This window comes from Muntiacus reevesi, chromosome 1 (assembly GCF_963930625.1).
Source record: "Muntiacus reevesi chromosome 1, mMunRee1.1, whole genome shotgun sequence".
Classification (NCBI taxonomy): Eukaryota; Metazoa; Chordata; class Mammalia; order Artiodactyla; family Cervidae; genus Muntiacus; species Muntiacus reevesi.
Genome location: NC_089249.1, coordinates 138,042,172 through 138,065,112, shown reverse-complemented (window position 1 = coordinate 138,065,112; position 22,941 = coordinate 138,042,172). Strand labels below are relative to the sequence as shown.

At 38.0% G+C, this 22,941-nt stretch overlaps 1 protein-coding gene across 12 annotated transcripts in view; it reads left to right on the top strand.

The window, feature by feature from the left end:
* The window catches only part of SGIP1 (SH3GL interacting endocytic adaptor 1), a 230,723-nt gene that overhangs the window by 151,918 nt on the left and 55,864 nt on the right, over positions 1–22,941 (top strand). For 2 of the 12 annotated variants that reach the window (XM_065911342.1, XM_065911351.1), the window contains 5 exons: positions 1,250–1,324; positions 3,441–3,932; positions 11,016–11,143; positions 12,117–12,243; positions 17,258–17,323. In XM_065911342.1, the coding sequence (XP_065767414.1) occupies positions 1,250–1,324; positions 3,441–3,932; positions 11,016–11,143; positions 12,117–12,243; positions 17,258–17,323 (888 nt within the window). Of the gene's footprint in view, positions 1–1,249; positions 1,325–3,440; positions 3,933–11,015; positions 11,144–12,116; positions 12,244–17,257; positions 17,324–18,243; positions 18,304–22,941 lie in introns of all 12 variants that reach the window. The other 10 variants (XM_065911411.1, XM_065911360.1, XM_065911402.1 and 7 more) reach the window with 5 other exon arrangements.

Here is a 22,941-nt window from a genome sequence, read left to right as displayed (position 1 = left end):
AGATGTTATTCTAATAAGCATTAGAGTTAAGGGGCCTAGGACAGTCGGTTGAGACAAGAATAATACAATAAATAAAGTAAAATAAGTAACTGAACCACAGCTGCTTCTGTGTGACATCTCACAGGCTTATTCATTCATTCATTCAATAGGCTTATGTAGGCATGACAAGCAAGTGAACTAAAGACCCTGCTATGTTCCAAGCATGGGCTAGTACACAGCACAGAGCTAACCAAGTCAGATAAGGTCTCTGCTTGTCCTAGAGAACAACTGAGGCTTCAAAGGATAGAGAGGACACATTGAGGGGAAAGAGTTTAACTGGAGAACAAGAGGAATGATGCCGTAAGGTAGAAAGAAGCTGAGACAGGAGGTCAGGGCACATTTATCTCAAAGCAGAGCCATCAGCCTTGTTTGTTCCAGAATGCCTCTAACCCCTACTCCAGGTAACTGGGGAAAGAAGTCCGAAGAAAAAGGAAACTCATCAAATTTACCAAGTATAGCAGTGAGAGGAAAACATACATTTAAAGAATGAAGGGGGAGAAAAAGATTTACCTGTTGAAATTCTTAACTTTGCCCACAAAATGACAGGCCAGTTCAAAAGGATGAGTCTCTGGGTTGGGCTGGAAGACAATAGTTTTTCTAGCTCAGGGATTTTTTTCAGCTTTAATTTCCACCAAAGGAATCTGTTCATTCTTCCTTGACCCGAATCATTTTGCTATAGGTTTCAAAAATATACCCAAATTCAAGACATTACTTTGAGAAATCTTTCCAGTCTCAATCCAAGCTATAATATCCTGACTCTATCAAAAGCCCCTCACCAGGCTGCTCTCATTTCCTTGACCACACTCTAGGTTGCAGTTGCCTGTGACCAGTCTTCCTTCATTCAGCTGTAAATTCCTAGAGGGCAGAGGCTCATTGTATTCAACCCCATGTCCTTCATCCCTAGTACAGGTCACAGGACTTTGGTGGCTTTTGAGACTTATAAGACAAAGGGATGAATGAATGAAATGATATTATTGTTGCTATTATCTGACTTTCTTTTGACAAATTCCTATCATAAAATGGAAGAATCTGAATGAGTCCTGCTTCGATCACTAAGCTTTGAACTTAAAAAAAAAATATGGACTGCTAATAGTTATCCCTTTTCCAATAGCAGAATATGAATGAAAGCCCAAATCCTGGTTATCTGGGAAATATTACATAACTTAGGGAGAAAGTGATCAGTAATGAATGGCTTCTCATCTCTTGGCAGCTCCTCCACCACTGCCTCCAAAAAATGTACCAGCCACCCCACCCCGAACAGGCTCCCCCTTAACAGTTGGACCAGGTAAGCTTTATTTTTTCTGTCCTAGGATGGTATGGCAATCAGCAGTGGCCTTGGACCTCAACATGCCTTTGATGTGTTGAAATCTATAGGCTAGACTAAACATGAAAATGATTGCATTTAGTTTTACTTCCACTACAGTTTACTATTTACACTTCTTTAAGTATCACTCCCAGGTTTCACAAAAAGTTTCACTTTCTCAACTCATATTTTTCTCTGTATAATTTTGTTGAACAAAGGTCATGTTTACTTGTGAGATAAGAGAAATAAAAACTCAATATTAAAAGCCATTGTTTAATTGACATCTCACTTCATTGGACCTCATTTTAAATGACTGAAGAATTAAAAGTCTCAAGGCATAATTCGTATTTTTCTAAGCGCTGATAAGTTAATTAGAATTAATATTGTGTAATCCACAATAATAATAAAATGGGTCCTGGAATATGCAGCATACAGGTAAGCTAGGGTAGTACAGGATTTTTCCCAGTAGTCATTATTTATTATCCCATGGCAAAGCGATGTGTAAGGATGATGAAATATGACAAGGAACTGCAGCATGCCTTTAGACAGATGACTTCTAAGGCATATTTTTACCAGCTATTAAAATCAATACTATGGATTCCTACAATTTATAATGTACCTCTTCTTACTGGACTAGCAATTCAAAAGCAGTAATAGTTATTTTATGTGTCTGGGTCCTTAGAATATAGTTCTTCATTACCTTTGGGATTCTGTTGCAGCTTCACCCATAGCTATTTATGCAGTCTGGTGAGTTTGATAACTACAGAGGGGGTATTTATCAACAAGAGCAAATGAAGGACATAGTCACTGATGAAATTTACATTGACTCAAACCCAACAGGAAGTCATCCAGTGTATCACAGGTAAAGGTGTTTGCAAGTTCAAACCACTCTGGCCCCTTGTAGTCTCATGAATATGTTCGAGATAAGTAAGTCTACAGCAGTGAAATTATAAACACTGTGGCCCAGCAAACTGCTATCCCATTTATTTGTAGCCTTGAAATCTTGAAGGGTAACTTTTTTCAAATGTGAAAATATAAGAATACTAAGCCTGCTCTTACAGCTAAAAGGTTATTTAAAGGTAAAATGGCTCATGCCTTGCAATTATTTAGGTAACAATTTCTAATTTGAATAATCCTGGTTTAAAAAATGGTACAATTCCTCACATTTCAGTTGTTATCAACTACTTCCTGCCAAGCTATAGAAGATAGTTTTAATTTTTCTCTTTAATCATTGGTAAGAATTAAAAAGATTAGCTAATGCTAATATTTAAGCAAAACAGATTTTTTATTTCATGAATTCAGATAAATGTATATCAGTTATGCCTATGGTATTAACAGGTTAGACTTGATGAGAAAAGAAATTATAAAGATTTTTTATAATTTTCTTCCCTATTAAATGGGTTTATATGTAACAATTCTTCTCAGTATCCTATGTGTGTGGTGTATGGGGTGTGTATGTGTATATTTGTAAATGTTCATGTGGGGATATCTCTTTAAATAATCTTTGTGCTGTGTTTCTGGTGTGTTCAAGGTAGAAGATATACAACTACTTATGATGTGATAATTTTTTTAACTAACATATATTATCATTGGTTTCACCAGTTTCATTTAATATGCTAGGGTAGACAATCTTCATCAAATATGAGGGTGATTTTCAGCTATCATTTCTTTTTCTGTTCTGTCCTATGTATTTCAGTAGGCCAAATTTTCCAAAGAGACCTCCCTTTTGAAATTTGCAGTTCCAGAGCCTGTACACTTCTGAGAATGCCTTCTCAGAATGACCGCACTTTGCTCTCTTCTGAGCAGCCCTGGAGGGCAGTTGCATGCTCTGACTTCTGGTGATGGTAGATATAGCCAAGTCAGATCGCCCCACACAAGGGTAAATAATAGCAGAAAAGGTAATGTTCACAATATAGAGGCAGGAAACTCTCTCCTCCCCTGCATCTACAATCAAGATATTTTTCCATCATGAAATATGCCCACATCGGCACCTCACAAGATAACCTATTTATCAGGCTTTGCCTCACCCCTCCCACTTCCTATACAAGTAATTTTAACAAAGTCAATTAAATTTTAAAATCAACTACTTTAACCACAGGAAATGACCAATCAGCCACAGAGGTCAAAATTGAAAAGCTACCATCCATCAATGATTTGGACAGCATTTTTGGCCCCGTGTTATCCCCCAAGTCTGTTGCTGTTAACGCTGAAGACAAGTGGGTCCATTTTTCTGACACATCCCCGGAACGTGTTACTCCAGAGTTGACTCCAAGGGAAAAGGCGGTGTCCCCACCAGCTGCCTCAGACAACCCAGCTGACTCCCCACCTCCGGGCGCCCCGGGTCCTCCTGGCCCCTCAGGACCTGCGGGTCCTCCTCGCAATGTACCATCGCCGCTCAATTTAGAAGAGGTCCAGAAGAAAGTCGCTGAGCAGAACGTCATTAAAGATGATTACTTAGAAACAATCTCATCTCCTAAAGATTTTGGGTTGGGCCAGAGAGCAACTCCGCCTCCCCCACCACCACCCACCTACAGGACTGTGGTTTCATCCCCCGGACCCGGCGCGGGCAGTGGTCCGGGGACCGCCAGTGGTACGTCTTCCGTTTGAGTGTGCGTCGTGTGCCGGGAATGGCCGTGGCTGCTGCAGTGTGAGCACACCCTCCTCCTGCCTGGCGGTTGGCTTTAGAGCTTCAGCCATCCCTCCTCTGCTGTGGGTGTTTGTGCCCTGTGGCATATGTCCTAGTCCATCCAGTGCCCGCGGTCATAGTGCGAGTCTGTGGATGTGTCCTGCCCTGCGCTCCTGACCCTTAGGAGTGCCCTTCCACCCTGCAGATAAGATCTCTACTTTTTAAAGAAAGCTGTGATCTCATTTTTAGAATTCAGGAAAGTTCTAGAAAGACAGGTTTCACAGAAAATGTGCTTCAAGTTAAATGTCTGATTTCCTCATCAGATGTCTCCACAGGGGACCTGGTTTGTTTTATGTGGGGTTTTTTTTTTTTTTTAATTCTTCCTCTTTATTGAGATATAACTGACAAAATTATAAAATATTTACAGTGTACAATGTGATAATTTGATACACACATACATTGTGAAATATTTGTCCCACCAAGTTAGTATATCCATCACCTCACATACTTACCTTTTTTTTTTTTTTTTTTGATGAGAACATTTAAGCTCTAGTTTCTTGGCAAATTTCAATCATACAATACAGTGTTATCAACTCTAATCACTGTGTTATATAAAGCTGCATTTTTTCCAAAAGCCCTGGTTTTTGCAGGTCTATGTATTTTCTATTTCCTTTTTTTTAAATTGGGGAAAACTATGTTCACTTCTCTATTTCAGAGAAAAAGAAGTAGGATTTGAAAAGGAGATTTTAGAGGACAGCAAAAAAGAGGCTGCCTTATTGCATCTCCAGCCTAATCAGGCTGCCACTGAAACAAACTGCTCTCTGATGTCATCATTTGACAGGCTAGTCAGCCTATAAGGTTGGTTCTAAGTGTGGTGACAGGTGATGGAGCAGTTTGTCACAAATGTACCTTTTGGGACTCTACATGCAAATATTGACATGGAATCTGATATTTTTGGTTTTCCTGTTTGGTTTTTTTTTTTTTTTTTTTTGGTTTCTCTTATTTCCTGCTTCAAGCTTCATTTTGTATTCTCTAATGATGAAAGGATGGGAACTGCCATGCATACCCAGGAAAGATCAAGATATTCCTAATGCATTCTTCTTCTGTATCACTCATTCCATTTGTGCTCATGTTTGTCTACCAAGATCCTCTGATACCTTCTCTCTTATTCCTGTCCTTTTTGTTAGGTCCCTTCTCAGGGGTGTCAAGGGCTATTTGTTTTTTATTTGCTTTTAAAGAGATGACCAAGTTTAATTCAAATCTATTAAGAGACAGCAAGGAAATATGTTTGTCTCTGTTCTAATAGTCATCATTGGCTTCTGCTTTCAAGGGCACATCTTTCAGTGTTTGCTCTGTATTTGCAAATTGCTCTGAGCTTTAAAGTGAGAACACCCAAGCTGATCAAGGAGAGGACTGGAGAATCTTCTGTACTGTACACAAAATCAGTGTTTTGTATCAGAGGTGTTCCCCTCCTTCACCAGAAAGGGAAAACAGTTCAATACTAAAATTTAAGTTTGAAAAACTGTGCTAAAACAAAATCTGCAGATTTGTTTACCATATGGTCCTAGAGAGCCTTTATTTTGCCAATAAGAGCAACAGCTATAGTTTCTTTTCCTGGCTTCATGCTAAGAACTTTATGCACATCATTTCACTTTTAGAACAACCTCATGAGGTAAATACTCTTATTTCCCCCATTTTACAGATATGAAAACTGAGGCTCATGGATGTTTAGTAATTTGCCTGAATTTACACTGCTAGAGGTGATAGACTTGGTATTCATTCTCAGGTCTATCTGATCCCAGGCCTGTGTTCTTAACCACTGTGCCCTCCAGGAGCCCTTGCAAGGTTTAATGACAAAATATCACAAACTTATCTGACCCTGACATGCACCTATATTACACAGTGTCATCAAGATCACCAAAAGTCTTTTCTCCAAACCTACTGCTCTGTGCTCCTTTCTGTATTTCTCGGGGGGTTGGAGCCCCACCCTTATCCTCTATTTCTTTTTTAGACCTTTTGGGGTGATGTAAGGGTCCTTACCTAACTGTAAAGATAATAAAGGGCCTCTAAGTAAAGCCTCCAGTTCAGACCTCAGCCCAAGAGAAGCTGGTTGTCCTCTGTCAAAGAGAGACATGTTTCCACTGTCTTGAATGGGACTCTCATGGGCCAGGCTCTGAGTCTTCTGAAAGTGCTTTTCAAGTACTTCTCTCCAGTGGCCTGTTCGCTACCCCAAGTTAACACCCTTAGTTGGGGGAGAGGAGGACAGGACAACTTTGCTACTCACCAGGCTCCTCAAGCACCTTCTACAAAGTTCTGGGATACACTTGATTAATTGAATTGATCATTGATCTGATGAACAAAGAGAGAAGCTCTAGCCTTCTTTCTGGAATCCTTGGCAGTTTTGTCGTCATTTTAATGTTTAACTTCCATATTCTTACTTAAAATTACTTGAAAGTGTTACCAGTAAAGACTATTGGTTCTTAACAATTGAGCTGGAAAACACTATACTTTGCTAATATTAAAGAATTGAATTTCTAAGTGGAGGACCAAACTGGGCCAGTGAAACTCATGAATAAATAAAACTGTGCACCGTTATCTCCTTAATTAAGTCCCAGTTTATTTGCTCGTTAATCTTTTATTGATGAAATGTACACAGATTGGCAGAAATATAAACTTAGGATTGAAACAATAGGATATGGTCTCATGTTTTAAAGATTAGTAATGCTTTTCATTACCTGCTTTTTATAACAGCTTGATGGGAATAACTTTCCCTGTATATCTCAAACTGTGTATCTACATTAAAAATTTCATTCACAGCAAGATGACCATCACTGACAAAGTTTAGACAGTACTTGTGGATCAGAATAGTTACCTGCTGTTGAAAAAGTTGCAAGTTAAGAATTTGCTTCAGGAACTTTAATTTCCTTATGGCAAAGATTTAAAATACATAGTTTGGCCAGAACATTGCTTTACTGGAATGCAGACACTGATTCTTGGCAAAGACTATCTCTTCTCCTGTATGGGCTGTGTGCCGAGGGGATGGGATGGAGAAAGTGTTTCCTTGGCCTGTAGCAATTTTGGAGACCAGGGAAAGAGAAGTGTTAGTAAAGATAGAATGTTCAACATTTCCCAACTGGGGAAACTAAACCAATATTAAAAGATGCTAAACACAAACAGACAAACCCGACACATCCATAAACAAATGAGTCTGAGCTACCTGGGGTTGAATCAAACAAATACATTTCCTAACTATAAGTTTTCTTAGAGCAGCAATGTCCAATATGGAAGCCTTTAGGCATATGTGGCTATTTTAATCTTAATGGCAATTAATTAAAATTAAAAACTAGTTATTCAGATGCAGGAGCCACAATTCAGTACTCAGTGGGCACATGTGACTAATGACTATCTTATTGGACAGTACTTATTTCAGAACATTTTCATCATTGCAGAAAACTCCATTGAACCATACTGTTTCAGGACTTTTAATGTGCCAGTTACCTTAAAAGAAACAGTATGAAAACTTTCCCACATATGTTTAATACTTTCTTCAAAGAAATGATATAATTGTGTTCTAAGAAACACAAGTTGGGAAAGAATATTTCTTTATATATTTCAAAGTACATATATTTTCATTCATTTGATTCTCCCCCATAACATTGTGATATAGTAGCCTCATTTTACAGATAAGGAAATGGAAGCTCAAAGACAGGACTTGGCCACAGCTACAAAGCAATAAATAACAAAGTCAAGATCTGTCTGACCTCAGATTTGTTGGATTCCAGTGATCACTTCTCCTCAGCTGCACCCCCCACCTCACAACACACACACACCCCCACACCCCCACACAAACAAAAAGAAATGAAAGTTGGAGTCATTGTTTTACAGTCCTCAAGAGTTACCAAAGAAACTATGGTGGGATTTCAGGTTGAGAGCAGCAGATGGATTGAGACCATGTCAGTGGTTGCCAACTTTTTGAATTCACAAATTCAAATAATGTACATGTGATTTTTAGTTAAACAATGTTGTCCAATTAATTTCTAACTTTGTCTTGGGAATAAACACTGCTTGAAGGAGAAATGAAAGTAGAATTGAAGATCGAAGAATACAGGTAGAGATGTGCAAATAACCCTCTTTACTCTTTCAATACAAAATAATTGTATAATCTCACAACATCATGTGAGGCCTTAGTTCAATTGTGAAATACTCCTTAGGTCCAAACTACCCTCTGCTGTCAAGCAGGGTTTTGCTTTTTAAAACTTCCTTGGTGTTGTCTAACTGCATAACAAATCAATGAGATCAATTCAGTAAAGAAAAAGTAAGTTAAACAGGGTACTCCAAAAGGAAAACACAGCCAGTTAACTAGCCACTTTTTTCTTCGGTTTTAATTGTATCTATATCAAAAGCACACATTTTACCATCATCAACAACTGCTTTCCATTTGTGTAGTATTTTATGGTTTGGTAATACTTAAATAGATATTTTCCATTTCGATTGTTGCAACTGCCTTGTAAGGTAGAAACATGTCCCATATTTTAAAACATGAAGCTGAGGTTTAGAGAAGTCAAGATCATATAGTTAATAGGAGGTGGGTCGAACCAGAGCTCAGGTCATCTGACTTTTCTTCAATTTCTTCAGTATTTCATATTGCCTCCATGATAACTCGTTACCACTTTTCCAAGAATTACTGAAACTGGATTTTAAAATTTGCCTTCTGGAACTTGTAGGAAAAGGATAAGCAGCTGACCTTTCCCTAGGATTGACTCAGAAGACCATTTCTTGGTAATAGAACCCTGGATAGATGTTTTGACCCCAACCCCCATGACATGGTTTTCCAGCAAAATAGAACCCCCATAACAGTTCCATAAAACTTCCAGACAAAAACTTTGTTGTGTAAACATTTATTTCCCATCTCTTTGCTGTCACTTCTGAAAACATCATGAGTGTAAAGAAAACTTTGTAGTGGCACCTGTTGAAATATCCCCTATTCTATTATTCAAGAGATCAGCAAAAGACTAAGGATATTTATATTGAGAGAAAAGTGCAGTCAGCCCATGCAAAAGGAAGAACAGGCTTTGTGCAAAATGTGGGGCTAAGGTCTACCTATAGCTGCAAGATACTGCATTTAAAAACTCAGACTTTGTAGTTAAATAGGCCATTTGAACTGTATGACATTGATCAAGTTATTGAATATCTCTGAGCCCTACTTTCCACTGAGATAGTAGAAGTACTTTCCTCCAAAGCTTATTGTGGGGATAAAATAAGACAATGCATGTAAAATGTGTAGCATAGATACTGGTCCAACAAAATATAAAGTGAAAATACAGTTAAAAGTTGGTAGTAGTGAATAGGAAATATTGGTAGGGGTGGATGGTAATTAGTAATTTCACGCTAATGTAATTACACTTACAATAAACCACACAGATAAACACAACAAACTCAAGATTTCAAACTGCTTCAAACTGCTTTAAACAGAGGAACAAGGCTTTCACCCCCAAGGACTCTCCTAAGTTGGAAGCAGATCCTGAGATGATGAGTTTTGATGGTTAAAGTTTCTTGAAAACCTGAAAATTCAAAGATGCAAATTTCAAAGTTCTTTGAAAATCTGAAAATCTGGAGATGGAGGTGCTGGTCTAGGATTCTCCATAGAGCAGAGTTTGGGTGTGTTGGAGGGGAGGTGGGGGGGGGTGGGGAGAGTGGAGGGGGAGACATTTTCTTTGGGCAGAATTTCTTGGAATTTTCTTGGAGTAATTTGATACCTGTGCTTCTAACCAAAGTGAAAAAGCCTCAAGAGTAGTTGGAACTTCTCTGATTGAGAAGTGTTAACTGACAAGAACCATGTGGAATATTGATTTGACTTCCTTAAGATCGTTAGCCAAGTAGTTTACCCGTATATCCCGGATACACGCCTGAAGATTGGCAAACCCCTGAGTCTAGAGACCCCTCTGCTGTGCTCATTAGCATGCATGCGACCCCTGTGTGTCCTCTGTGTTTCACATGTTTGTCACTGACAGCCAGAAAAGTAAATCCCAGAGACTCTTTTAAAAATCATCACAAAAATCATCGCAGGCAACCTCTACACAGAGGTTCTCAGGCAGCCCCCTCTAAAAACTAAAATCCTCTAAATCCAATGTGTTTCTGTTAAGATTCCACACACAAAGTATGCTCACAATAGCTAATGTACTTTCTTATATTTTGTTCTTTGCTTACCATCAAGGGTTTGCTTACATTTATGAAGTTACTACTCATAGTAGTAACTTAAAGCACAGTAAGAAGGATAATTCTCTTCTACATGTTTTATAGAGATATAAAAGTATTTCTATACATAACACACACATATATACACACACACACCTATGGACTTTCCAGGTGGCACTTAGTGGTAAAGAACCCGCCTGCCAGTGCAGGAGACAAAAGAGACGTGGGTTCAATCCCTGGGTCAGAAAGATCCCCTGGAGGAGGGCATGGCAACCCACTCAAGTATTCTTGCCCGGAGAATCCCATGGACAGAGGAGCCTGGTGGGCTACAGTCCATGGGGTCACAAAAATTCGAACACAACTGAAGCGATTCAGCACACATGCACACACATATACATATAATGTGAAAAATCTTTTTTCTTCAAGTTCTAACCTCCATTTTCATCTTGGACATAATTTCTGAATATGCAGAGATCAAGAAAATTTATCATAAGTTTCATGTGTATCATGATCAGAATGAAAGCTACCCACTCACCCAGCCAAAAGAGTATTAAGTATATATTTTCTGTCACAGGGAGTTATAAAAGGATTTACCTTTCACTGGGTGTCACATGACAACAAAAGGCAATGAGCTTCAGCTTCAGCCATCAACCATAGTTCAACTGAGTGATTTTTTTTCTTTATTGAAAAAAAAGAAACGCAAACCCCATGTGCTACAGTGTTGACTGTATTAACTGCTGAGGTAAAGAAAGTGTTGGTGATTAACACTGTACTGTTAAGGTGGGATCAAATGATAACAGCACTTTGGCCACCTGTGTCTCTAGCCTTTTTTAATACCAGCTTGTTTTTCAGGTGCATCATCCCCTGCTCGGCCAGCCACCCCCTTGGTTCCTTGCAGCAGCACGACCCCACCTCCACCTCCTCCCCGGCCTCCGTCTCGGCCAAAGCTACCTCCAGGGAAGCCTGGAGTCGGAGATGTGGTATGTACCCTTCTGCCCTGTCCCTCTCAGAAGCATACAGTGGGAATGACAAATGGAGTCCAAATGCCTGAACATGGGTCATCTCAACTCCAGATCTAAGCCTTACAGCACCTGCACCAGTGGCCTTGATGGATGAAATCTGAAAGTCACTGCAATCAGAGTGTATATTTCAATTGCCCTCAAATCTCCACCATCATTCAAGCCACGACCTAAAATAGTAGGAACAGGATCATGGGGTCTTCAGTTCTTCCCCAGTGGGTTTGATGAAAACTAAGATAATAATACTCAATTGTCCTAAATCCTTTAGAATGGGAGGTGTTTCCTTTCACCATATTTTTCTGATTTTGGAAGACTCCTAGAGAGGATAAATCCTGGTTTCTGACCCCAGACCACAGAGAAGTTATTGGTGGTGTACACACTGGGTGAATATAAAGGAGAGTGGTGGCTCAATGAATTTTTTTTTGGAAGTTTTTTGAAAATTTTGCATCATGTTTTAAGGTGAGGGGTGGCAAACATTCTGTGTGAACAATTAAGAGACTCTGGCAGAGGTAAATTTCTTTGGGATTCACACACAGGAGTCACAGGGTAATAAAGATGTCTCTGACATCTGGTTTAGCCAGAATACTACAGTATTTTGTATTCGGATATATTTCAGTAGGTATAAGCTCTCACTTTCCGTTACTTTCTTAGTCCCTAAGGACATGTGAGTCCACCATCCTGAAACATCACCGACCCCATCCCAGATCTCGGCTTCTCTTAATGTGATATATCTGTTGAGTGTAGCCCATTACAGTTTGTTTCCTCTGGCTCCATCCACAAGCTCTTGTGTAGATATAGTCAATTTCAATGAAAAAATGGTGCCACCTGGCCTCTTTTAAGAACCTGAGTTGTCATATCTGGAGCTGGGAGATGTTAAAAATACGAAAGGAAAACCTGTGAATCTAACTTTCCATTTCTTTTCTTCTCCCTGCAGCCCCGACCTTTCAGCCCTCCCATCCATTCTTCCAGCCCTCCTCCGATAGCACCCCTAGCCCGGGCTGAAAGCACTTCTTCAATATCATCTACCAATTCCTTGAGTGCGGCCACCACTCCCACAGTTGGTAAAAATTATCTCCTCTCTTTTAATCCATTTGTGGTTTTGACTGGCTATTTTTTTATGACCTGAAAACCCTAACAGCCTATGTTTCTGGTCAAAATTGTTTTGCTGTGTGTTTTGCTACTATCATCTGACTCTTCTTTTAAAAGCACCTTCTCAGCAAAGAAGGCAAATGCTTTAACTAAGCAAAGAAGCAAGTAAAAGAATGTGGAGTTCTCTTATTCTGTCTCCATACAGATGTATTCATAAAAGTAAAGAAGAAATCATCAAATAAGATCTTGTAATTTAGATATTATTTAGATATCTTTGAGAGGGGAATGTCTATTTAAATTCCAACCACCTAACCTATCAGAAATAACAAAATTTAGAACTTTTCTTTTCTTGAAGCTTTCATTTCTTCATCACCTTGGTTCTCCTTATGTTGACAGATGGTATAAACATGGGCATTGTGGGACTTGAGAAAATGTTTTGACATTTTTTCTAGTGCTTTTCAGTGATGTGTGGTCAATTTTCCACAAGAAATAAGTCATTGCTGGCATTTTCAGTAAATGCCTTTGTGCCTCTTTCCTTATGGTGTGATGAAAGTGAAGAGTTGAGAATGACTGCTCAGCTGGATGGTTTTCCCAGGTTTAAATGCCTCATTTTGCCTGGAGCATCTGCCCTCTTCCCAAGGCTGGTCTCTCTCTACCCACTTTTCACCCACCTTCCTCAGCTCCTGCTGCCTCTCTCATATGTGCATGGTGTCTCTGACCTGGACTTTTCCATCCCATTTTTGCCCCTTGTCTTCCTTTATTGTCTGAATGCCCTCCAAGTCTCCCATATTAAGTATCCCATATTATAAACCAGCTGGCCCATGCTACATTGCTTGGGAGAATCATTAACCGACGCTGAATAAATTCCTGCTGCTACTTGCCAAAGAAGAGCATGCTACAGAGTTGTCCATGTGAGAAGTACTTTGATCAAAGCCTGAAGCTCTTCTGGAGAAGAAATCCCTCTTTTCCCAGGGAAATAAGTTAAGATGTGCCTCTTAGGCCCCCAAAGAGAATTTCAACCTTATCACCTGCTTCATATTTTTAATCAGACCATCCCCAAAGAATTCTTCAAATTTGGCGAAAATACAGCCCGCTATCCAATTTTGTATGATTCATTAACAGACAGATATTTAACATGGTTTATATAGCCAGGTCTATTCTTTATTTGCATCATCAGTTGGGGGTAATTCGGGGCTTCCTGTTTTTAGATGCCTATTAGCTAGTTTCTTTCTGCGTTTTGTTGTTGTTGCTATTTTGTTTTTTCTGTAACTTCCAACGTGACTTTTGAGCTCTCTTTAATGCTCTTGATCACTACAGCCATTTCCCTCACTCCTGCTCCGTTGTTTTTCTGTTGTTTTTGCCTCAATGTCATTGTTCCTCAAGGTCATGGTTGTTCAGAGAGAAAAGTAATGATAATAAACTGTCATTCAGAAAGTAGACCTTAAGTGACCTCAGTTGACTGTCTAACCTATTCCTTCAACTCTCTGAGAGAAAATGGCACAGACAGAGCATTTGACCTGTGGCCATGTTTTGTACCATGTGTTTTTATGCTCTCTGCTGCAGAAACCTTAAAACCTGGCCAGTGACTGTGATCCTCAACACAACTAGTATACATTCTTTCAAGATGAACCATACAGGGGCTAAAAACAGAAAGAAAGAAAGAAAAAAAGACCACCTAAGAGGCTAATCACATTGCTTCATTGCTGAGAAGCATTCTGATTTAATCTCTTCAGCTCTGTTATTTATATTTGGTTTTCATCTTCCTCGTTCTCTTGTTTTTTATTTCCTGTGGCTGTGGGTCACCTGATAGACACTTCTCTCTGAAGTAAATGTGTTGTCGGTGACCACCCAGCAGCACCTTGTATAATGTTGTTTCTCTCTCTTTGAAGAGGTTGTACTTTGGCTGCTCAGCACCAAGGGGCTGACTGTTCATGACTTGACCTGGTACGTCAACTTAAGGAAGTCAGATGGCTTGGGGGAGATGGAAATTTCAGCCGCAAGTTCTTGACTTCAGTGGCTCAACATTTCCCTCGCTCCACCATGATACTTTTTTGACATTTCTATGACACTTGTGCCAAAAGTGGCACAAGTCTATTTATACTTGTTTATTTGTACTTGCTTCGTACAAAGTTTAATATAATTCGAGGACTAAATTTTTAAAGGCAAGTCTGATCTTCCTACAATTCATCTAAGAATACACCCCTAGTAAGACATTGGACATAAAATCTTTTTCATGAGACCTATGATTATAAACTAGTATAACTGATGCCGCACCTGAAAATAGGACTTTCTATTTTCTATTCACTTTCTATTTTGAATGTGAATAAGTCACATTCAAATAATGAAGTGTTCCTTTGTAATTCTGCTTCACTGAATTTAGGATACCTTCAGTTAGAAGCTGCGCTGTTATTTTATATATGACTGAGACAAGAAGGGGAAGCTGCCAAATGAATTAAGGTGCAATACTTTGTTATCATACTGATTTTAAGATCCATCCTAATTTCAGAGAAGTTAAAAGTGCACATATTAGCATGAATGAAATACAATAAACCCCTTTTGTACTGAAAGAAAGCTCACAGGATCTTCACTATTTGACACGGTAGGGAGGAAAAGTCTGGTTAAAATTATGTGAATAAAGAAAATATTTAAAGTTATTCTATTATAAGAACCAGACTCAGACATTTAGAGATAGGGATAAATAAGGAATTATCTCTAATTGTAAATATCCAATATATTATTTGCTTCTTATTTCTATGTGTGATAGTCATTTTTTAGATGCTTGCAAAATCTTCCTTTGCAACCTACCCCAATGCAAAATACAATGATAAAGACAATTTGTCTTCACTGTGAAATTCATTATTATGTTTCTTCACTGTTCATTATGCATTTTTAATTGCATCTTTAACATCCCAGGAATCAGTAATGAATGAAAAGTAATCTTTTATGGGCATCAGATGGACTTTGATGCTTCCTTTGGTATAGAACTTGGAGCAAAAGTGATTTGTATTCAATACAGAAATATTAACCATAGAATCTAAAACTTAAAATATTTCCTCTAAGCTTTTGTCTCTCCAGGCTGGGTGGAAATTCTGACTTAAATAAGCTTTTTAAAAAATATATCTGTGTTAACATCAGTTATTCTGCACAAAAGGAAAGACCCTTGGAGACAGGTATTCCTGATCCCAATTTTAAATTGCCACATTTACTTTTAGTATTTTTCCCCCTTTTTTTTGGAAAAGCCTGTCCCCAATACTGGCTTCCCCATCTCAGATCAATTGGAGACAGTTCCCCTGGTTAGCTCGTAACAAAATTTTTCTTCTTTACTTAATCTGATTGTTGCTCTTACTTAAATCAAGCACAGAGCTATCCAACCCATTTTTTAAATTATCTGATTTGGATTTTTTTTTTCCTAAGTCCTCAATGTCCATAACCATAATAAAAAAATGATAAACATGCTGTTCAACCTTTATAAACTATTCTTTTGTAACTTCAGCTCAAAGAAAAAGATGGCAGTCTTGGAGTCTCCACATTTTAAGGAGATTGTAAATAAAACATCAGTTTTTCAAAAGAAAGGAATATTCTCCACCATTCCTCACTAGTAGGTAGGAAAGGCACTGTTACAGTCAGTTACTGCCAGTGTAATCGTTTTGAATCCTATTTTCTGGGAGTATTATGGGCTGTCCTTCTTAGTGCCAGTTCCTGTTCCTCTTCTGTAGATATTATAGAAGTGCATTCACTTATTCTAGCCAGAAAGGAAGTCATGTGTATACTAAAAATTGATTGACAGGGACTTCCCTGGCAGTCTGGTGGTTAAGAATCTGTGTTTACCCTGCAGGGGGCACAGGTTCGATCTCTGGTCGGGGAACTAAGGCATTGCATGCCATTCGGCGTGGTCAAAAATAAAGAAATAAATAAAATGGAGAGATAGCATCATCTTAGTATTTTTAAAAAACTGATTGACAGGTGCTATTTTAGAGCCTTAAGAATTGACAGAGAAGTAGTTTTCCTGCCTTATTCACTAAGTCTAAGAGCCAAGCTAGTAGAATATTTTCTAAGAAGTGTAGTTTATGGAGTAATTTTACTACCCTCATCCATTGCCTCATCTTATACTTCTCTACATTGTAGGAAAGATTCTCCCTTACTTGTCTTGGTACAGAATTTATTCAATTTTCTATTAAAATTATAATAATATCCTTCAGATCTGTGGCACTGATTGATCTAAATCACATAGAGTAAAACTTCAGTTATCTGCATGTGTTTGTTGGTGAGGAGGGAGACCATGTATATACATCCAGAATGCTTGGAGTTCATAGCAACTATTGTAACCAATTTAATACAAAGACATTTGGCCATGATCAATACCATAGCCAAAGATGGAATTACAATAATGTTGTTCAAAACTAACAATCCATAAGTACCAAGGACAGGTGCAAAGGTGAATTGAAGTTGGATATTGATGAAGTTGAAATGAGAGACTTCATTCAGGGACCTCAGATTCATACTGTTGCTTTTTTTATGATCTCATTAAAACCTTCCTCTTTCCCCAGGGGGAGGCAGGTGCATGCTGGGTGATCCCATTGAGCTGTCAGCACTCTGTCAGGAGGTTCTGTTGATGGATATACATCCAGTCACTTGAGAATTGCGTCTGAGTGAAATACACTTGCACAAGTCAATTATTAATGACAGTGCCTTTAACAACTCCCTGAAAAGATGGAGGTGTGATTTCTTCCATGGAGTTGACTTCAGCAAATTCACAGATGCTAAAATCTGGCATCTTAAAAATTTCCATTTCTGCTCTTAGACTCATCATGAAATAAGCACATCACTTTTTTATACTCTGTCCATAATCCCAATGTCTTAGGTTTTGTTTCCTTTTTTCATTAAAATCATTCCTGTGTTTTGATCAGTACAGTGCATTGCTTGATTTCATTTGAGATTTGTATTTGTGTTTTTATTTTCATTCCTTTATATTTCTTTGGTTCAAAGTGTCAGAAGATGATGTTTTTTATGACAAACTGCCCTCGTTTGAAAGGCGCTGTGAAACGCCTGCAGGTATGGTGCTAGCTGAGTGATCTTTAGATATCTAGACTTTAAAAATCCAAGCCATTATGCCATCTGAATGCTAAACTTCATGGACATGCTACTCACCTCATGAGTGTCCAGTGCCTCTCAGATGCACCGTCTACTTACTGTTCATCGTGGAACTCATGCCACTGAAATGTTTTTTTTCAAGTGAACATATTATAAAGCAGTAGGTTGCATGACAGTTTCTCAGTGAAAAGATTCAAAAAAGGGGAAATGCTATTGCTTTGTGAACTAACAAAGGGAGGGATAATTTAACTGCTCAGAATTACATATCCAGTGATGGCTTTTTTATTTAAAACATAGTAGAACACCATTAGTAATCTTGTTTTTCCTATGGTGTATAGGTAAAAGGTGTGTCTGGTTGCCTAAGGTGATTCCAGAGAAGGGAATGGAAGATATATGGCATCTTCCATGAACTTTAAACTGATATGCAATGCTATTGTCATTGAAAACCTCAGTTAAGTTTTATGTAACCCATAACTCCAAGCTTCTTTTTTAAAATATAGAAGGGGATGACATTGAAGACGAAATAAACACAGCAATTGCTGAGTGACAGTTTGCCCAAACTAGTGCAGTTAAAATATGCTGACGCCCCTGCATGGCCAGGAAGACTTCTGCTCCATGCCCACCAGCACCAAGTACCAAGCTGCCAGCAACACGTGCCCATCCCTTTAGGCCTACATAGCTTTGCTTTTGCTTTCTATTTCCCAAACTAAAAAAAAAAAAAAAAAGATTGCCAGCCTTCCCTTCTCCCTGCACGTTAATGGCATGCAGTGCCTCCGCCCTCCCCTTAGTGAGATTAATGACCTGCTCCGTAACTCATACTGTGTCCTTCTCTCTCCCTCTCCTTAACCTTTCCCATCCCGCTTCAACTCCTGGCCATACAGAGAATGAACAGCCTTCCCTCGTTTGGTTTGACAGAGGAAAGTTTTATTTGACTTTTGAAGGTAAGTAGTACATAGCATACCAGATTCTAATTTTTCCTCCCCTCATGCTTTTCCCCATTTGCATTTTTTTAAAATCCCAGTTTTCTTCAAAAGACCTGGTCTCACTTTCTGTATAAAAATGCTATGACTACTTAGAAAACATTAAACACTAAAGAAAACACTCCATGAATTTGGTTTGTATGAGATCTCCAATTTTTCATATTAAAAAATTAAAGCTAATTTGCAGTTAATATTGGTTACTTAATTAACTAAAAAAAATTGAAAAAAAGCACCTTTTTTGGGCAAGGAACTTAACTCTGTCAACCAGGGCTCTTTCCTAACTCTTTTGCAAGTGCAATGCAACAAATATAAGGACATTTTTGGTTGGAATTTGCATTTAATTTTGTTTTGGATAATTAATTATTTCAGATACAACATCCACTATTGTAAAATGTAAATATATTCTTATGATAAGGAATGTTGCATGGGAGATCAGAAAAATGAAGAAAAGAAAAAGTATTTTCATAAGTTCTATTTACAGCTTCTGATATGGAAATTGTAACTGGAATGACTAGTAAAATGGACAACTACCACTGGACTTGCCATTTTAGAAGATGAAAGAAAATATACATAAGTGTAATGTCAGTTATCTAACCTCAATGTTGGATAATTTGTTATTTCTGCATTAAGGATTAGCATTCTTCTGTCTTATATTTAAATTCTAAATCATTTTAACAGGCCAAGCATTTGATAAAACGACCCATTTAAACTAATGGTATAGGAAAAATTAAGTAAGTAAACTTAACAAATGGACTATCTCATACATATTTATCACTTAAGCCTCTACTTTCTACAATTTTAAATGGCTAAGTTTATCTTGGGATAAAAAGTTGGCAAACAAAATTTCCACTCAAGAATTGATTCTAAATATGGTCTTTGTATTTCATGATTAACAAAAAGAACTTCTCTAAGTTAAGTGTGTGTTTTAGCACAATTAAAAATATTAGAATGACTGGCGCAAATTCTCAAGTAGTCTGTGTGGTGTGACATTTTTCTCTTAACAGTGACTTTTCTTTGCAAGATGGTCCCTTTAGCTTGGAGTGGCTTGGCTAGTAGCAGGAAACATTGATTCAAAGCTTCCCAAATACTGATGTCTCTCCTGGCTCAGGCAGAGAACAGGTGGATAGACAATCTTAGAGAAGGATGAATATTTTCCACATGATGTTGGAAGTCGTCATTGCCTCAGGTCATTAATTTTGTAATAACCAAGATGCAAAATCCACAAACTTATGACCTTCTAAACTTTCTCTTCAAATTAGGTGAGTAAAAGTGCCCAGGTGTCTTTTTACTGATCAGCACGTCTCACAGGGGACACTATGACTAAATAGGTTGATGATCTTGACATACAGCCAATACCTGCACATATAAAGGCTCTTTCTCTGGTTCAGCCTGACTGCATTAAAGTTGTAGTTTACCCTGTTTTAAATAGGAAATTAAGCCATATGCTACTGGCAACCTTCAAGTAATGTCTGGGACTCCAAAAAAACTTTCATAGTTTTTTGTTGGTACAGTTTGTTTTGGCTTTAGAGTATCTATTGGCTGGTTTGCTTTTATTTTGATTAGCGTTTCTTTAAACCAAAGAAATCCAAGAGATAGACTTTTTGTAAGATTCCAGTCTAAAGACAGCTTTTGATTATTGGCTTGTTTGTTTTTAAAATATATCATCAATCAAACATAAGTATTAATAAGCATGTGGAATAACAATGTGAATAATTTTTTTTTTCATTTTAGGGAAAGAAAATATTTGTTAGTAGATATTGGGGTATCTAAAGTTGGTAGGAAACATTGCCATTCTAATTAGTAAAATCCAAACTCCTTAAACATCTCAATTTGACACAAGAGAAGTCACACAAAGAAAGAGGTTAAACAGAAATTAATTGAAATCTGTAGCTCTGTGTTAGCTTTATCTTGGACTTTGCTTAAGGTTTGGAAGTATAAACAAGGTTTTCCAAGGGACTGTAGGAGAGGTCATGTCATGAATATGTCCTACTCATCTATCAAGAAATGTTCATGCAAATTAAAGTACGTTTCAGTGAACTTTAAGGGAAGACTTAGGAGGACATCTTACCCCCTGAAACTAAAAATAACACAAGGGTGGCTATCTTTTAAGAATGGGAAAAGACTTGTTTTCATTGTTTATGTAAATTAGCCTCAGGTAGTTTTAGCTAATACAACCTGGAATGATTTTTTTAATTTTCTGTGGTGATGATAAAATGGCATAGAAACAATGACTTGTTAAATTGCCTTGAGAATAGTGCCCCTACTTAAATTTTAAACTACAAAAAGACACGGTCATTCAACGTATTTTATTGAATAGCACTTCTAGTATATTCTTCTAGGGCACTCTGGCTTTACCCATATTTGTTATTATTAATGTTAATGATCATTATCTTCAATTCTTTATTTGGGGAATGTATAAGAGGACCAAAGAGTCCCAGGTCAAAAATTCATTTGTTCTAAATAACTTTTAAGTTATTATTTGTTGGCATTTAAGTAGTGTTTTATCATGTTCAAAACCTTAGACTGTCATATCCATCACTTTTTCTTACAGGCCTCTGGGCAGTGTGGCTACCCAGTGAGTGAGTGAGCCACTTACCAATCAACCAGCTAACTAATGAACCTTATGAACTTATTTGGAAACAACATGAGATGCTTCACACTTCTAAATTTAACTTAACAAGAGAGATAGAAAAGTGTTAGACAATGGTTCTAACTCACAAGAGCTCCGAAGCTTGTCTTAATAGTTTAGTTTTAAACAACTTCACTCAAAAAAAATTGTCACTGAAATTTTAACCTATTTAAGTTGAGCTTAAAAAAAAAAAAGGTAGAGGTTACATAAGGTAGTACCTATTAAAATTCATTCATCCAGGAGTATATCCTACTGAAGCTATCAAGTTTTCTTCTGAGATGAAGGGAAGGGAAAGATATTCCATAAAAAATAGAAGATGCAACTATTAGCTAGTTGCATAATTCCCTAGAGCATTCAAACATCAAAATGTTTCCATAAATGTGCTGTCCCTCCCTCTCTTTGTTTAGCTTATTTAACTACAAAATCATCTTGTATCTGGTCATGAAAAAAAAAAAAAACAACCTACAACCATAGATTCTTGTATCCTTGTTCTAGAGATCGCCTCTCTCCTCTGTGCATACAGCCACTTGCACTATCCTCTCTAGTCCACTCCTTACTCCTATTCACTGGTCTCACTCCCAACACATCCTCGGGAATGTCACTTAGCAACACCCTTGTCTGTACTCCCAGGCTCTTTGCCAAACACTCCCACCTGTTGCCTTCACTGCATCCCCATCAGGGGCCATCACTTCCCCTATAACACTGTCCACAGAAAGTTCATCAGTCTGCTGTGGGCTATATGAGTTCTTCCAACCCTCCATTAAAACTTCCAACCCCCTCTCCCCATTATGAAAAGTAGCCATCTGCTCATTCCACCTTTTACTTATTGCTGTTCACACTGACCTACAGAGCATTTCCCCCGCATTCGTCTATAGGCTTAGGGACACTGGCAGCTCCCTTTTCACGCTCTTCTCTACCTCACTCCCTAGCTTCTTTTTGTCACATAGATTCAATGTTGGATGATCTATCAACATTCTCACTTAAGGGCTTCTTCAACTTCAGTTCCAATAAACTTTCCCTCCACTCAGTAACCCCCATGTCTGGTCACATCTAAGAAATGGCCCCTACCGGAAAGTATCATTTCAGCTATTTCAAAACTAACAATTTGTCCCCCTTGTTGTATTACAAGAACTATACTAGGCATGATTCTTTCATTCAATTAGCTCAGTACTATTTTGTGCCAGCACTGTTCTAGACACTCCCCTACAGGGAACAAAACAGAAAAAATTCCAAGTCACTGCAGAGCTTATGTTTTAATATGGAAAATCAAAAACAAGAAGATAAGTAAAATATGTAGCATGGAGATGGTAATAAGTTCTACAGAAAAGAAATAAAATAGAGAAGAATGGAGCATATAAGGTTTGAAAATAATTAAAGAGGAGGAACTGAGGTAATAAAAATAATAATAATAACTAATACCTGAATCTTTACTATATGAAAAATACATTTCATCTAATATCTCATTTCATCTGCACAACTCATGGATGAAGAAATTCTGGTTCAGATAACATATGTGACTTTTGAGAATCACTGAGCCAGGAAGAGGAAGAGTAGGGATTGAAATCCAGGCTGCCTAGCTGGAGACCTGGCCTGATGCTTTGCTCCATGTTCGTGATATCTCATTTACCCCCTTGAAATAAGTGATGCTGGTGGATTTCTCTAACTCTCCTAACCTTCCAGTTTCCCAGTCCCCTGACTACACATTATCTTTGACCTTGTTGAAACCTCTAGTCTTATGGCCACCCCGCCAGCCAAACCTACATTCAAGTTTATCCGGATTAGATCCCATGGAGGAAAAGTATGTTTCTATACTATGGAAGATATACTTTCCACTTTGAAATTGTGTTGTCTATATGAAAAACTCAACTCTTGGACATTTTAACTTCTGACCTCCTTCAGTAGGTTATTAAATATCCCTACTTAATAGTTCGTAATACATATCTTAGTCATGGGCCACTCAACTTTCTTCC